The sequence below is a fragment of the Trichechus manatus genome, unplaced genomic scaffold, assembly GCF_000243295.1.
Source record: "Trichechus manatus latirostris isolate Lorelei unplaced genomic scaffold, TriManLat1.0 scaffold00090, whole genome shotgun sequence".
NCBI lineage: Eukaryota > Metazoa > Chordata > Mammalia > Sirenia > Trichechidae > Trichechus > Trichechus manatus.
In genome coordinates this window covers 3039905-3055918 of record NW_004444026.1, presented here as the reverse complement: position 1 = coordinate 3055918, position 16014 = coordinate 3039905, and the positions used below count along the sequence as shown (strand labels likewise).

The 16014-nt window shown below is 42.9% G+C and overlaps 1 protein-coding gene across 6 annotated transcripts in view; it reads right to left on the bottom strand.

The window, feature by feature from the left end:
• Nucleotides 1-16014, bottom strand: part of IKBKB (inhibitor of nuclear factor kappa B kinase subunit beta) — a 74469-nt gene that overhangs the window by 25287 nt on the left and 33168 nt on the right. For 5 of the 6 annotated variants that reach the window (XM_004382083.2, XM_023736644.1, XM_023736643.1 and 2 more), the window contains 3 exons: nucleotides 5584-5672; nucleotides 3238-3327; nucleotides 308-432 (listed from right to left, as the gene is read on the bottom strand). In XM_004382083.2, the coding sequence (XP_004382140.1) occupies nucleotides 308-432; nucleotides 3238-3327; nucleotides 5584-5672 (304 nt within the window). Of the gene's footprint in view, nucleotides 1-307; nucleotides 433-3237; nucleotides 3328-5583; nucleotides 5673-6220; nucleotides 7971-16014 lie in introns of those variants that run through there. The other variant, XM_023736647.1, reaches the window with a different exon arrangement.

Below are 16014 nucleotides of genomic sequence, written 5' to 3'. Positions count from 1 at the left end.
TCACTTGTTATTACTACTGGAAACAGACCAAATATCATTTATATAGTATTATATTCAAGTAAAATGTTAAGGTTGTCAAAATCCAGCTTAATGCTTAATAATTACTCTATTTTTCTAGGTTGCTGGTGCTCTGACTGCCCATATGCTGGGTCCCAATAAGCCTTCCTCGTGGAGGAGACAATCCACAGATCCCTCAGGCCTGGCCAGTGAAACGGGACAGGTGAAGAAAGATGAATGAAACAGAGGGACATGCTCCTTCCTTTGGATGCCCTCCTGGCCGGGTACTGGGCCCTGGTCTCTTACTCACCACTGCACAGGCTGCCAGTTGGGGAGGAAAGGCCGGAAGCCCGTGATGCACTCAAAAGCCAGGGTGCCGAAGCTCCAGTAGTCCACCGTCACCGTGTACTTCTGCTGCTCCAGCAGCTCCGGGGCCTGCAACAGCGTATCACAGGAACACACCTGAGCTGCACCTTCCTCTGAGGAGCTGCTGCAGAAGGGGGTTCCCAGCCCATCTAATTGTGCCCCCACATGCTCCTGGCTCCATCCTGGGGGACACTGGCATGTCCACTCAAGGGTGAGGAGGTGACCAGCTGGAGTATGTTTTTCTCTAGCTTACTGACTCCCATTAAATCTGACAGGCTAAGGAGTCATGGTCCCTAGGGGTTATTTTTAGGTAAACCAGAGTACACCATATATCCTTCTCTGTTTTAATTTTTCTCCCCTTAAAGTGAGGGTTGCAGCATTTTCAAGCACTTATTGAAAACTAACACAGCTGTAGGCGCTGCATACGGATGAGGCAATATGAGGTGCGCTACATACAACAAAGGAAAACGGTACCAGGTTGTGCACACTAAATGCACAATCGTGCATTAAATGCTATAGGCACACCGACCGAGTCTCCTGAGCCAAGTAACGTGTGGTCGTACAATGGGATGGGATATTCACGATCAAGCAGGAGAAAGCCACATGTATGACTGCTGCCGAAGCAGAAAGAGCTGGGGTGACGGAGCAAGACTACAAAGCACAGGGAGGAGCAGACCTGGCCTCAAAAGGAAGGACTTCGAGAAAGGACTATCATGAGTAAAGGCATGGAGACAGGGATGTGCATGGTTTGGCCAGAGATGTGACACTTATGGAAAGGTCAGTCTCCATGTCTGGTTAGGGACAGGGGTTAATTCAGCTCATGTGAGTGAACAACCCAATCCAGCATCCTGGTCAGAACGCAGAGACCCCCGCACTGAATAGCTGCTGAGCTGATGAGGATTCCAAGGTCCCCCATGGGGCACCACTCTGTGAAGCCTCTATTCCATACAGCAGGTGATAAAGTGATGGAGCCCATTGCTCTAGTTGGTAGTAAAGAGACAGGAAATCTAAATGCACTCAAAAACATGTCAAATAATTTCTTTCTTTTTTTAATTTAAGAACTAGATAGGATGCTTACACTCATCTAGCCCAGTGGCTTTCAACTTTTTTTTTTTAACTGCAGACTCCTTTATTTAATCAAAATTTTACTGGTTGTTACCTCCTGCGTGCAATCAATTACCAAGTCTTCCTGAAATCTCTGCTATGCACTTTTTTTTTTACGTCTTCCATAGCATTGTTTTCTTTTTTAAACAACTGAAACAAAATTTCATGTCCTAGTATTTATTCTTCTATAAACAATACACTGTGATATTTTCTATTCTCTTTAATTCTGGTTGTGATTTCACATTCCAATACCAAGTCAGGACCCATGGTTTGAAAAACACTGTTTTCAACAGCACATCATCAGTGTCTTAACTTTTCTTCTTTTTTTCACTGTGGTAAGTACATATGGAATAAAACATTTGCCATTGCAACAATCTTCACATGTACAATTTAGCATCATTAATTATGTCCATCATGTCGTTCAACCATCACCTTTATCTGTTGCCAATTTTTCCATCACCCTTAACAGAAGCTCAGAGCTAAGCATTGCTTGAATCTAATATTCTGTACATCCTCACTGCTACTAGCAGCTCTGAACCAGCTTGCCCACTACAGGTAGTCCCCGAATTATGACATATTCAAGTTACAATGAACCACGCTTACACCTGAACTGACGTAACTTGAATACCTCGGTTTTTTTTCTTATTATCGTTAGTAATCTATACTACATACAATGCTGTAGTGCATAATTTGCTAATGTTATCATTCTCATGCCAGCTCCCAAAGACAAATAAAGATCAGATTTATAAAGATACTGATAATAAAAGGCAATAATAATGAAAACCAAAAAAAAAAAAGTATCCGAGTTACATCAGAAACGACTTACGACAGAGTTGCCGAAAGTCGGGAACTACCTGTCTCTACTTTCATTCAGTGCAATTCCTTTTCCACACTGTAGCAAGAATGGTCTTTCAAACAGGTGAACCTGATCCTTTAACTTAAAACCGTTCAATATCTCTCCAGAGGGTTTAGGATAAAGTCTAAAATCTTCAACATGGCCAAGAAGGCCCTGAATAATCCGTCCCAACCTCTCTCCAGCATTAACTCAAGATACTCTCTTCCTGTTCTCTAGGTTCCACACACACTTTCTGCTATCCTAGTGCCTGGAACTTCCTCCATCCCACTACCTCTCCCCAGCCCCACCTCCAACTCCTTTTCACCTATTCATCCTTAAGAGTCCCAGACTAGATTAGGTCCTCCTAATATATATTCTTACAGCACCTGGCACTTTTCCTTTATAGCACGTATCACCGTTGCAGTTTCTTAGCTATCTGTATTGGGGTAATGCCTGCTTCCTTGCTAAACATTAAGCTCCCAAAGGCCAAGGCCATGCCTGTCTTCTTTACCACTGTGTCCGGCTCCTAACACAGTGCCTGGTACATAGACTGCACTCAATCATATTTCTTGAATGAAGAACTCAAGCACAGCCCCAATATTCAGACTAAATTATGTAAAGAAAGAGTGGGGAGCTCAGAGCTCAGCCTCAATAGCTCCTGAGACACTGCATGAAAACTGTGGCCTCAACAGACCAGAATGAATCTAGTCTAAACCTTTATTTCCAGGTAAAATACTGAAGCACAGAGAGGTTATGGGATTGTGTAAGGGTACACTAGCCCTTTTGATATTGGAGATGACCATATCCTTCCACAGGCAAAAGAAGCTGACTTAAATGGATGATGGGTCTGACTTTATGCAGCAGTTCCTACGTATATAGGAAACATCCAAAGAGCTGACAAACTGATAAGCAAACACGCAAATCCCATTTCTTACCAGGTATTGCAGGGTCCCCACAAAGGAAGTACAAAGGCTGCCCTGATCCAGCTCCTTGGCATATCCTAGGTCAATAATTTTGTGTATTAACTGAAACAAAGGACATGGCAGAACATTTAAGGGTTATGAAAATACACTGTCCTTCTACAAGTATTTTGATTGTTTGCTGTTAACGAGGATATTTCTGAATTCCTAGGTGATATTAGATCCTAAGTTCCCAAGAGCCACCAAATACACATGAGAATAAACAACCTCAACATGATAGATCTAGGGCAAAGGGAAAAAAAACACTAAAAATGCTTAGACATGTTCCCCCTTGCTCTACCACCAATACTGAGAGGAAGTCCAAAATTAATAGATCATGAGTCACCCCTCAAGATTGGTAAACCTGGACTTTATAAGCCAAACAACCAGGCCAGTCCCTTCACAGTAAATACTTTTAAATCTCAAATCGTAGACTTACTGGCAAGAATGAACATGAATTAGAACAAAGGTGAGTGCTGTGACAGTCACAGGCAGGCCTGGAAGGCTGATGGAAGCTGTACCCGGTGGGATTACGTGACCCATGAGTTGAGCTACTACACTCTGCTCTGCTGAGCCTTTGCTCTTCAACCCCAGCTGAACAAACAATGTGGTGAAAGACCATAGTGTAAATCTGATGGAGAAGTTAACACCACACCTAAGTAGAGAAGCCACTACTTAGGGTCAGGGAAGATGTGCTCACAAAGAGCCCTAGGGAAACTACAGGTTGGACAATGCCAGCTCAAAATGCCTCTTCTCAGCCACATCCAGAGCCAACATACAGCTAGTTTCCATTTTAGCATCAAAACTTGAGGCCCTCTAAGATACCACTATTGGTTTCTTCTAGTCCGGAGCAAAGGAGGGCAAAGAAAACCAAAGACTCAAGGAAGCAATCAGTCCAAAGGACTAATGGACCACATGAACCACAGCCTACACAACCCCAAGACCAGAAGAACTAGATGGTGCCTGGCTACCACCACCAACCGCTCTGACTGGGATCAAGACAGAGGGTCCCAGACAGAGAAGGAGAAAAATGTAGAATAAAAAATCAAATTCACACACACAAAAAAAGACCAGACTTACTGGTCTGACAGAGACTGGAGGAACCCCCAAGACTATGGCCCTAAGACACCCTTATCTGGAACTGAAGCCATTCCCAGAGACCACCTTTCAGCCAAACAACAGACAGGCCCATAAAATACACAGTAACACCTGAGAGGAATGTGTCCCTCAGAACAATCAATTACACAAGATCAAAAGGATAACATTTGCCCAAAAGCAAAGATGAGAAAGCAGGAAGGGGTAGAAAATCCAGGCAAAACGAAATGAGGAACACAGGGCAGAAATGGGGAGAGTGCTGACATTGTGGGGAACGCAACCAATGTCACAGAACACTTTATGTACAAACTATCGAATGGGAAACTAATATGTTCTGTAAACTTTCACCTAAAGCCCAATAAAAAATTGGGGGAAAAAAATAGTTGAGGTTCTGGAATGGATAAACAAACTGTGGTACATCCATACAATGGAGTATTATTCAGCAGTAAAAAGAAACAAGCTATCATGCCACAAAGACAGGAAGGACCCTTAAATGTATACTGCTAAGGGAAAGAAGCCAGTCTGAAAAAGCCATATACTCTGGAAAAGGCAAAACTATAGAGACAGTAAGAAGATCAGTGGTTGCCAGGGGCTAGTGGGGAGAGAAGCAATGAATAGGTGGAGCACAGGGGATTTTCAGGGCAGTGAAACTCTTCCACCCATAGAACTGTACAAAGAGTAGACCCTAATGCATACCATGGATTTTAGCTAATAACAATGATCAGCATTGGTTCACTAGTTGTAACAAATGTACCATACCAATGCAAGATGTTAATAGGGGAAACTGGGGGAAAGGGGAGAGTGGGCAGAGAGAGGGGAAAGGAGAAGGGTGTATGAGAAGTCTGTACCTTCTGTTCAATTTTTCTGTAAACCTGAAACTACTCCAACAAAAAAGTCTATTAATTAAAAAAGAATTGAGGCTCTGAAACAAATGGCAAACAGTCTGTTTCCAACAAGTGCTGGTCAGAAAGGTCAGAAGGGCAGAAGGCAGAGGTAGGAGACAAACGTTCCCCTTATCAGATTCCTGCAACCTGGGCAGTTAACAACGTGATCCATTTAATCTGCAAGGAAGAACTTCTCACTGGATTTCATCCAAAGTCAAAAAGCACTACCAGAGAATCAAAGCTTCACTTAAGGAACACACACAAACACACAGCGCATTCCTGCTCCACCAGAGCCGCTCCAAAGCAGCCCCGCGGCACGTCCTTAGTCCCAGGGGAGACTCACCCTCTGCTCTCCTTGCTGCAGGACGATGTTTTCTGGCTTTAGATCCCGATGGATGATCCTGTTTTCATGAAGGTATCTAAGCGCAGAGGCTGAGAGAGTGGAAAGGAAAGGAAATTTTTAGTAAGCCTAAAAATGCTTTTCATTTCAGACTCTCCTATCCTTCTTGTAAAAGATCAGTATTGTATGCCCTCTGACACATGCCCGGTGACTGCTGGTGCACAAACTCACGGCGGAGGGAAAGCACCTGGGCAGATGTTCCTCAGGTAAGGGCAGGGAAGTGAAGCAACTCTGTGAGACAGGCGACCTAGCTACGCCAGCAGAATTTAGACAATTACTGGCTTATTCATGCAAAGAATTCTTAGCCTTGCACCCACGAGGTCATCAAATATTGTTTGGAGCAGTGGTTCTCAAATTGTATAGCCTAGACCAGTAGCATCCGAACTTGTCAGAAATGCAAGTTCTAAAGCCCCATCCCAGACCTACTGAATGGGAAACTTTCAGAGTGGTCCTCCAATCTGTGTTTTAAGCCTACCAGCTGATGCAGATACTGATGAAGTTTGAGAACCACCGGCCTAGAGGTTCAAATCAAAATTGTACAGTCTGGGCAAGGAAGAAGGACCCTCTGGGCAGAGAGTACCTGGGTCATATGCTCTGGAGTTTGGTAGAGTCAAAGCTGGCTTCAAGGGAGAAGTAGGGGGAACACTGGAAGGAGAGAATAGAAACGAATTCAACATGTTTGGACAGTTTAACACGTATTTATTATATGCCCAGTTCTCTGCTAGGTTCTGTGAGGAAAAGAAAATAAGAGACGTGATCTCCAACTTTAAAAGCTTAGGCTCTAGTTGGGAAAGAAGTAGTCTGTCCAATACTGACTGAGAAGTCCTCTGATTCCCACAGCTTCTGCTGTGAAGAGGAAACAGGATGATGTAACACAAGGAGGGTCATGGCGCCTAACACAGGGATGGAGCCATCTGCAGCTCAGACTCCAAGCAGGACATAATTTTTACCCATATAAGAGAGGTTTAATAACTTTAACAGAGGCTCTAATTATACTATAGAAGAAAAATAAATGGAGTAAGTATTGAAAAGGGTAAAATTCTCTGTCTGGAGATGATGTAACTATATGTCTGGTAGACCCAACAGTCTAAAAACTGGAAAGAATTTAGTAAGGTGTCTAGAAACAAAATAAGTATATACAGATCAATAGCTTTTCTCGATGTCAGCTATAACTAGTTGAAATGGAAAAGAAAAAAATCCCATTCACATTAGCAACGAACACTAAAAAACCAGGAAATAAAAAAGTACTGTCCAATGAGGGAAACTATATAGCATAAAGAAAAACAGCAGAGATAACATTAAAAAATGTTCAAAAAGTTTATGGTAAAAGATATCATAAAGTCAAAAGACAAATAAAAGGGTTGGGACAAAAATATCTACAACACATATGCCAAAAAGTAAATATTCCTTATATACAAAGAGTTCTTACAAATCAATAAGAAAACAATCCAGCAGAAAAACGGGCAAAGAATACAAAGAGGCAATTTAGAGAAGAAACACAAATGGTGAACAATTATGTGAAAAGTTGCTCAAGCTCACTGGTAGTCAGGAAAACGCAAATTAAAGCAATGAAATGCCTTTTCACCTCTTCAACTAGAAAGAATTTTAGGTGACAAATAAAGGGTTTTCCCCTGTATTTCTGGAAGGAGTAAAAATTGTTATACATTTCTGAGAAAATAATGTTGTTGGCAATACCTATTAAATTTTAAAAGATACATATTGCTTGTCCCATTATTTCCATTTCTGAGACTATAGCTTAAAAATTAAAAGCATCATAACACATATAAAGATGCTTACACGTAGCATGGAGTGTGATAAAAACTAGAAACAAACTGAAAGTCATCTATCTGGGAATGGTTGAATGAATTATGGCAGGTCCACATTATAAAACACCATGCCCCTATTTTAAAGTTATTTAGGATTATATTATCTGGCTGAGAGGGATGACAATGATGTACTTCCAAGTAAATGATATGATCCTTTTTTGTAAAAAAAAAAAATTTTAAAAAGTAACACCACCACCACTAAGGATTTACATAAAGCATTCTGCCTTTGCCACCACACACACAAACTCACCAGGTCAGAGCGAGAATGTGGCCAGAGCCAACCAGGGAGGTGGGCAGCCCCACAGCCCTGGGCAGACATTCTGTCTACCCTGCAGAGCAGACAGTCAGCACTGCGTGGAGGAAGAAGAACAAAGCCTTCCTCAGAAACAAAGTGATAAAACATGTAAGCTCTTGGCTGCTAACCAAAAGGTTGGCAGTTTGAACCCACCCAGAGGCTCCTCGGGAGAAAAGATTAGTCTAGGAAACCCTATGAGGCAGTTCTATCCTGTCACATGGGGTCACTATGAGTCAGAATCGATTTGATGGTACCTGTGACGGTTTGAATTATGTCCCCCAAAAAATGTGTGTATCGATTTGGCTAGGCCATGATTCCTGATACTGTGTGATTTTCCTGTATGTTGTAAACCTGCCTCTATTATGTTAATGAGGGAGGATTGGGTGGCAGTTGTGTTAGTAAGGCAGGACCTGATCTACAAGACTGGATTGTGTCCTGAGGCAATCTCTTGAGATATAAAAGACAGAAGTAAGCAGTGAGACAGGGGGACCTCGTACCATCAAGAAAGCAGTGCTGGGAGCAGAGCGTGTCCTTTGGACTAGGGTCCCTGCGCGGAGAAGCTCCTAGTCCGGGGGAACACCGAAAAGAAGGCCGACAGAGAGAAAAAGCCTTCCCCTGGAGCTGACACCCTGTATTTGGACTTTTAGCCTACTTTAACTGTGAGGAAATAAACTTCTCTTCGTTAAAACCATCCACTTGTGGTGTTTCTGTTATAGCAGCACTAGGTAACTAAGACAGCACCTAATGGCGTAGTGGTTAAAGAGCTTGGCTGCTAACCAAAAGGTCAGCAGTTTAATCCACCAGCTGATCCCTGGAAACCCTCTGGGGCAGTTCTACTCTGTCCTATAGGTCATTATGAGTCGGAATCGACTCCACAGCAACGGCTTTGGTTTGATTTCAACAACAACAAAGACTTTCATGCTGAATGTTTCCTGAAAACACATTTCAAAGTCAAACTGAGAGAGCTAAACAATTGCTATATCTTAAAAAAAAGAGTTTCATTTCAGAACATTCAACTCTATTACAAAACTTCTAAAGCCTAGCCTGTGACCATATAGCTCCAACATATCATACTTGTGCCTTATTTTTCTTCTTTTCTTTCATAACTGAACACAATAGATTGGCTTGGGTCCAATGCACGTCCAAACGAAGTTAAAGACCCGCTGCTCTCAAGATGCCTAACAAAGTCCATTCTATTTCCTCAATTGTATTAATTTTTATAAAGCTAATGCATCTTATCAGCACTTTCATTTTTGTTTTCCTATTTTTATAAAAGAATCAAAGTAAAGAATAAAAAAAAATTCTAATTTAATTGCAAACACAACCGTGCAGACAGGGATGACGCTACTGTTGAAACTGAGCTGCTGGCTGGCAGGGTGCAATGCCATCCAGTAACTGGGGATGTTTGCTCATTGACTGCTTTACAAAAGACTCGCTCTGGCATAGGACAAGCTGCTGAGGAGTATCAGGGTCGAATAAATAAAAGTGTGGGTTTGTGCCCGGCTACCACCAATGACCGCCCTGAAAGGGAACACAACAGAGAGTCCCGGATGGAGCAGGAGAAAGGTGGGGTGCAGAACTCAAATTCTAGTAAGAACACCAGCCTTAATGGTCAGCCTGAGACTGGAGGAACCCGAGAAAGTATGGCCCTTGGATTCTCAATCAGCAGAGAACTATAACAATTTCTGACAGGGATTGGACTGGACTGTGGGACATAAAGTGATACTCGTGAGGAGTGTGCCTCTTAGCTCAAGTAGATACAAGGGACTAAACAGGCAGCTCCTGTCTGGAGGTGAGATGGGAAGTCAGACAGAGTTAGGAGCTGGTTGAATGGACATGGGGAATCGGGGTGGAAAGGAGGAGTGTGCTGTCACAGTATGGGGAGAGCAATGAGGGTCCCATAACAATGTATATATAAATTTCTGTATGGGAGGCTAACTTGAAATGTAAACTCATTTAAACTACAGTAATAAACAAAACAAAGAAAAAATGTGGGTGTGTTCAAAGCCAGAATATATGAAAATTGACTCACTGCATTTTGAGCAAGCGTATAAGCCCAGACTAAGACAAAGCCCCTTAAGTTAGACGTAAACATCTCAGTGCAAATAACATGGGCACGAGCAGGTGAGATGCTGCAAGAAGCTCTTTGAATGAGGGCAAGAGCATTCAGATCACTCTGAAAGAACTATTCTCTATGCCACACTGATTAAGAGTTATATCACCAGATCTTCAGTGAGACAAATTGCAAGCTGGTAACAAAATACACGGGTTAGTATTAACAGTTGTTTATTTTTATGCTTAAGCAGCTGTACATAACAAACTTTTAATTCTTATTTCAGAGTAGTTGTTCATTCTCAACAAACTATGCCAACTTAAAGTCTGGAACAGACTTTTTTAGGTATTGGTGGAGTCCCTGGGTAATGCAAATCGTTAATGTGCTCGGCTACTAAACAAAAGGTTGGCAGTTTGAGTCCAACTAGAAGTGCCTCAGAACAAAGGTCTGGAGATCTATTTCTGACCAATCAACCACTGAAAACCCTAGGGAGCACAGTTTTATTCTGACACACATGGGGTCACCATGAGTCAGAATCAACTCCATGGCAACTGGGTTTTTCTGTTTGTTTTTTCAGGTATTGTTATATATAGTTTCTGGCATTTGAATGGCCTCTATATGGCTGAAATAGTAAAAATTCTGAGAAACAGAACCTATTAAATAGCCCCCCTTCAGAAATCAGTCTTTAAAAAGCTTAGTTTAGTCTCACTGTGCTACATTTTACAAGATGGTAGTTGAAGAACAGTATCATAAAATGGATCAAAATAGTTTCAAGCCATGAGAATCTAAATTTGATTTAAATTGGGTGAAAATGAGATACTGAGATTAAGAAAAAAACACTTTTACATTTGGAAGTTTATTTAAAAAAAAAATCTAATCACCTGACAATAGTAATAGTACACGTGTATAAAAATTTAAAAAAACAAACCACAAAGCAGAGAAGTTAATTTCCCATGTTCCAATTATATGAAAGAGTTGTAAGAAGCACCCACTCTGAAGACAGGGTTATCTCTAGACGATTATCAGTCCTGAGCACCTTGAGTGGAGAAGAGACACCGCGAACTCTGGAACTACTCAGTGGCACTTCCTGGACAGACTATTGCACGAAGAGGGTCCAAGTTAAAGAACCACCACAGGGAAATAATAGTCTTTTTCTCTTATTTTTGTCAGGAACAGCATGTAGGCTATTAACTCAGCTTTTCTCTGAGCTCGTAATCATACGAGTATATAATTAAAGAATGTGACAATTCTGCAGTTCTTACTGTCAAACCAAAATTCCAAACCACAGCCCCAGCATATTTTTACAAATTATAAACCATAAATTAGGGAACACATAGAACCAACTAGAATTCCATGTAGAAAAGCAATTTTATAAGGGTTGGGCCCATGAATCCCTATTAACCACGCTACAAATGTAAAGGGATTGTTAGTTTCCCTTGGAAACATATATATCCTACAGGGAAGAAATAGAAAGATAAATGGATCAAACAGCTGAGACAGATTAAGAGAAACAAACGGCAGTTACCAACTAGTGGCTGAAGTCACCACCTGTGGGGAGATGTAACATTAAAATATGGATGTATAAAGGCCTCTATGCTGCACAGCATGTTGAGACGCCCGAAACTTACTGTTATTCACCCAAAGCCCATTGTTCTGTTATTTGCTTCACTGTTTGCTGTATTGACTATAAAATAAACTCCTGGGACTGAAGCTGGGTTCGACTCCTCAGAGTGACCCTCCTCGCCCCACTTCTCTGTAAGAGTTGTGGCATTGGTTATTGTCTCCGCTACCCCGACAACCGTCGCCGCTGCGACAGATGGTGCCCTGTGTGAGGGAACCATAGACCCCTCGCACTCAATCCCTTCAGGTGGTCAGTATCGGACGTCTGTTTCAGGCTGTTCAAAGGCAGAGCCCGAGAGCGGTGGGGTTTTTCCGCGGGCGGAATTTTCCCGAACGCTCTCAGATCAGGCTGCTTTAGCCCCAGAGCGGCAGGTCTTTCCTGACCGCTCCCAAGGGATTTCAGGCTTCAGGCCAGGAGCTTTCCTATCATTCCTTTCATTTTCCTATTCCTCCTTGCTATGGGGAATTCTCTTTCTCCTGAACAGCATCAACACAAAACCCAGTTGTTGGGATTGTTAAAGGCCTCTAAGCTTAAGGTGTCAGAAGAAGCCCTTACCCAACTTCTGCTTTTAATTGAATCTGCCATTTCCTGACAGGTAGACAATCAACAAGCAGCTGAAGTTCTTTGTTTCCAGCTTGCCTGTGAAAATGCTAATGCTGACTGTCGGGCTGTTTTAGCTCTCTTAAAGGCACAGTGTCCCCACTGTGGTAAAGGCTTTCACTGGGCTAATATATTCTGGGTTTCTCTATGCTACAGCCCTTTCTCGAGAACGTTCTACTCATCCCTGTCGTCATTTCACCCAAGCCATTAAAACTGATAATGGTCCTGCATATACTCCTGCTAAATTTCAACAATTTTGTGCCACTTGGGATATTCTTCATACCACTGGCATTCCTTATAACCCTCAAGGGCAAGCCATAATTGAACGTGCCCATCACACTCTCAAACAGCTCTTAAATAAACAAAGGGGGGAAGATGATGGGTCTAGAGTATGTGACCAAAATGAAAGACTTCCCAAAGCTCTCTTTACTTTTAATTTTTTATCGGTTGCCAAAGATGGTCGCACTGCTGCAGAACGACATTTTATCCCCTCTGACACCCGACCTCGCCCACAGATCCTCTATAAAGATCCTCAAAATCCCTCTGTCTGGCAAGGACCTGTAGAATTACTAACCTGGGGACGAGGGTATGCAACTGTTTTGTCTCCTACAGGTCCACTTTGGATTCCCGCCCGATTAGTAAAACCATATCATGACCCAGCGACAGCCACCACCCTTCCGATGGGAACCGCCGCCACTGGAGTCTGTCCTGTCTTTCTCGGTGGGCAGCGGCGCGAGCGGGTGCCCTACTCCCCCGCGGCTGCCCAGGCTCGCCGGCCCGGTCGCCTGGGGTGTCGCCACCCGGGATGGCCCCGCCTGGAGGCTCTGGGCAGGCGAAAGCGGGCTCTGCGCTCCGGCCGTGACTAGGGGTCCCAGACGCGCCCCGCGCTGCAGCTCCCCCGCGCGCCGGCACACTCTGCCCTGCACCTCCGCCCCTTCCCTTCTCGGAACCGCTGCCACCGCCCCTGCTGCGACTGCCGGAGCCGCCATCCGATCCGATTCCAGAGCCGCAACTGACACCGGCACCCCTTCCCCCGGGGATGAACACTGAACAACGGAGATCTGCACTACCGGTAACATGGGGATGTCTGAAAGCCCTCTCCTCCAAGGCTGAGCAGATCCTCTCAACTGCAGGTGCCCCACTTGCACCTGGAAGCCTGTTTCTAGCTATGGGTTCCCTCGTGACAATCTATTCTCAATAGTCATCCTATATTATCTTGTTAATCAGTAATTTGTTAAGCAGTAAGTTCCCAATGAAAATTTGTTATGTGTAAACTCCTCTCTATTTTCTGCTTCTCCTAGTTATATGCTTCTGTATAGACAGATTTCTAAGTTAAATGCTTCCTTTCCAACTGATAGTATATTTGTGTAAATCAGTGTTTGTTTGATTGTTAAATCTGTTATGATGTATAAATTGCCCTTCCTAGTGATTCCCTTCCAAGTAATAATGAAGCTGTGTAAATCATTGCTTGTTTGACTGTTAATGAATCTTTGAGCCTTTATAAATCTTTGAGCCTTTAAGAATAATAATCTTAGTGAATGTTAAAAGTAAGTGTTTAGCTTACAAAATGAGAGTCAGAGGAAACCCATCGGTCCAGCAATCAGGATATTACTAGTGCAGAGGATTATATTATCCTCATAAGATCATCCTCTATTGTCATACACACCTAAAAGGCACATTGAGTCCCCCGCTCCAACTCTGCGTCTGATAAGAGCAATGCTCTTACTTAGTAACCTGGTGAAGAACCAGATGGTATCCGGTGGAAAACCAGCACCGTGAGTTTAAAGAGCCTGCAACGGCCGCCATCTAAGAGCACTAAGCCCAGGCATTAAGTAACAACCTGGTGAAAAACCAGATGGTATCTGGCGGAAAACCAGCACCGTGAGTTTAAAGAGCCTGCTATGGCTGCCATCTAGGTGACTAAGTCCAGGTGTTGCTCATAGCTATGCTACTTCTCCTCCTTAAACATATGGAGTGTGCCCCAGCTGTAGCTGGACTCACAAGGACTCACAAGGACTCACTAAGATGCCAGGCCCTGAGTGCGGAGACAGTAGCTGAGATAATCTTAGATTTTATCTCGTAGAGAAAATTTTACTTTATCCTAACAGGCATTTGTTGGACCAGTGAAAATCCTCTTGATTCTTATTCCATTAACTAAACAAAAGCGGGGAAATGTGGGGATATGTGCCATTAAAATATGGATGTATAAAGGCCTCTATGCTGCACAGCATGTTGAGACTTGTCCCCAACATGTTGAGACTTGTCACAACTTGTTTTTCCAAACCTGTTACTGATTGGCTTGTTTACCTGAATTCCTCCTCCCCTGCCCGAAACTTATTGTTATTCACCCAAAGCCCATTGTTCTGTTATTTGCTTCACTGTTTGCTGTACTGACTATAAAATGAACTCCTGGGACTGAAGCTGGGTTCGACTCCTCAGAGTGACCCTCCTGGTCCCACTTCTCTGTAAGAGTTGTGGCATTGGTTATTGTCTCCGCTGCCCCAACAACCATCGCCGCTGCGACAACCACCGAGTAAGAAGAGCAACAGGATGTTCATTCATTCAACAAAAGTTTACTGCGTGCCTACTACGTGCCAGTCACTTTGATGTCACTGGACTTTACAAATAAAACAGATTAGAAGGCCAAGCATGGACATGTGGAGGAAGATTTAGTCCAGCCAAATGTTTCTTGGCTAAATTAGCCTCCAAAGCAGTAACACCAAGTGCTGACAGAAAACACAAAATCATTCATTCTCTTATTCATTCAATAAGTATTTATAAAGTGTCATCTATCTGCTAGGTATCGCGGAAAATGTGCCACTAACTGGAAGTGTTTTCTGCAATTACTAACAGTCCTGGTCAATTGGTCACAAGTTCAAAAAGTTAGCCTTTATTGTCAAGCTACAGGTAGAAATCAATAATAATGATACCAAGAATCAAATGAGTGGTGGAAGGAATAAGGGCAGAAGAATCTCACAAGGGGAAGAATCACTGTGAGTGAGGGCTAGGGAAGTTCCCCTGGAGGGATAAGTAGACTTTGGATCATTGGAGAGGTACAGGAACAGCATTCTAAACAGCAACAGTATATGAAAGGAAGGTAGAAACATTGAAAAAGTGGGTTTTGAGAATCAGGTACTGTGAATTGTAAGTGTCAACTTAGCTAGACTATAGTTCCTCGTGCTCTGGCTAAACACTATTCTAGCTGCTGTTCCATAAAGTAATCTAATGTAATCACCTTCCATGATATAATCTGATGTAATACAATCATTTGATCGGTTGAAAAGGGAGTTTTCTCAGGGTGTGTTCTGCGCTCACTTGTCTATGCCAAGATATTTGGAAGACAGCTACCTGGCCAAGTGACTGGAAGAGATGCCTATCTGTGCCCATTTCAAAGAAAGATGGTCCATCAGAACGTAGAAATTCAACAGTATCATTAATATCACATGCAAGTAAACTTTTGAAGATAATTCAAAAATGGTTGCAGCAGTACATCGATAGGGAACTGCCAGAAATTCAAGCCGAATACAGAAGAGGATGTGGAACGATGGATGTCATCACTGATGTCAGACAGATCTTGGCTAAAAGCAGAGAATACCAGAGAGATGTTTACCTGTGTTTTATTGACTATGCAAAGGCATTCGACTGTGTGGATCATAACAAATTAAAGATAACACTGCAAAGAGTGGGAATCCCAGAACACTTAATTGTGCTCATGCAGAACCTGTACACAGACCAAGAGGCAGTCGTTTGAATAGAACAAGAGGATACTGCGTGAAATCAGGAAAGGCGTGCATCAAGGCTGTACCCTTTCACCATACCTATTCAATCTGTATGCTGAGCAAATAAGCCGAGAAGCTGGACTATATGAAGAGGAACGTGGCATCAAGACTGGAGGAATACTCATTAACAACCTGTGATATGCAGATGACACAACCCTGCTTGCTGAAAGCAAAGAGGACTTGAAGCACTTACTGATGAA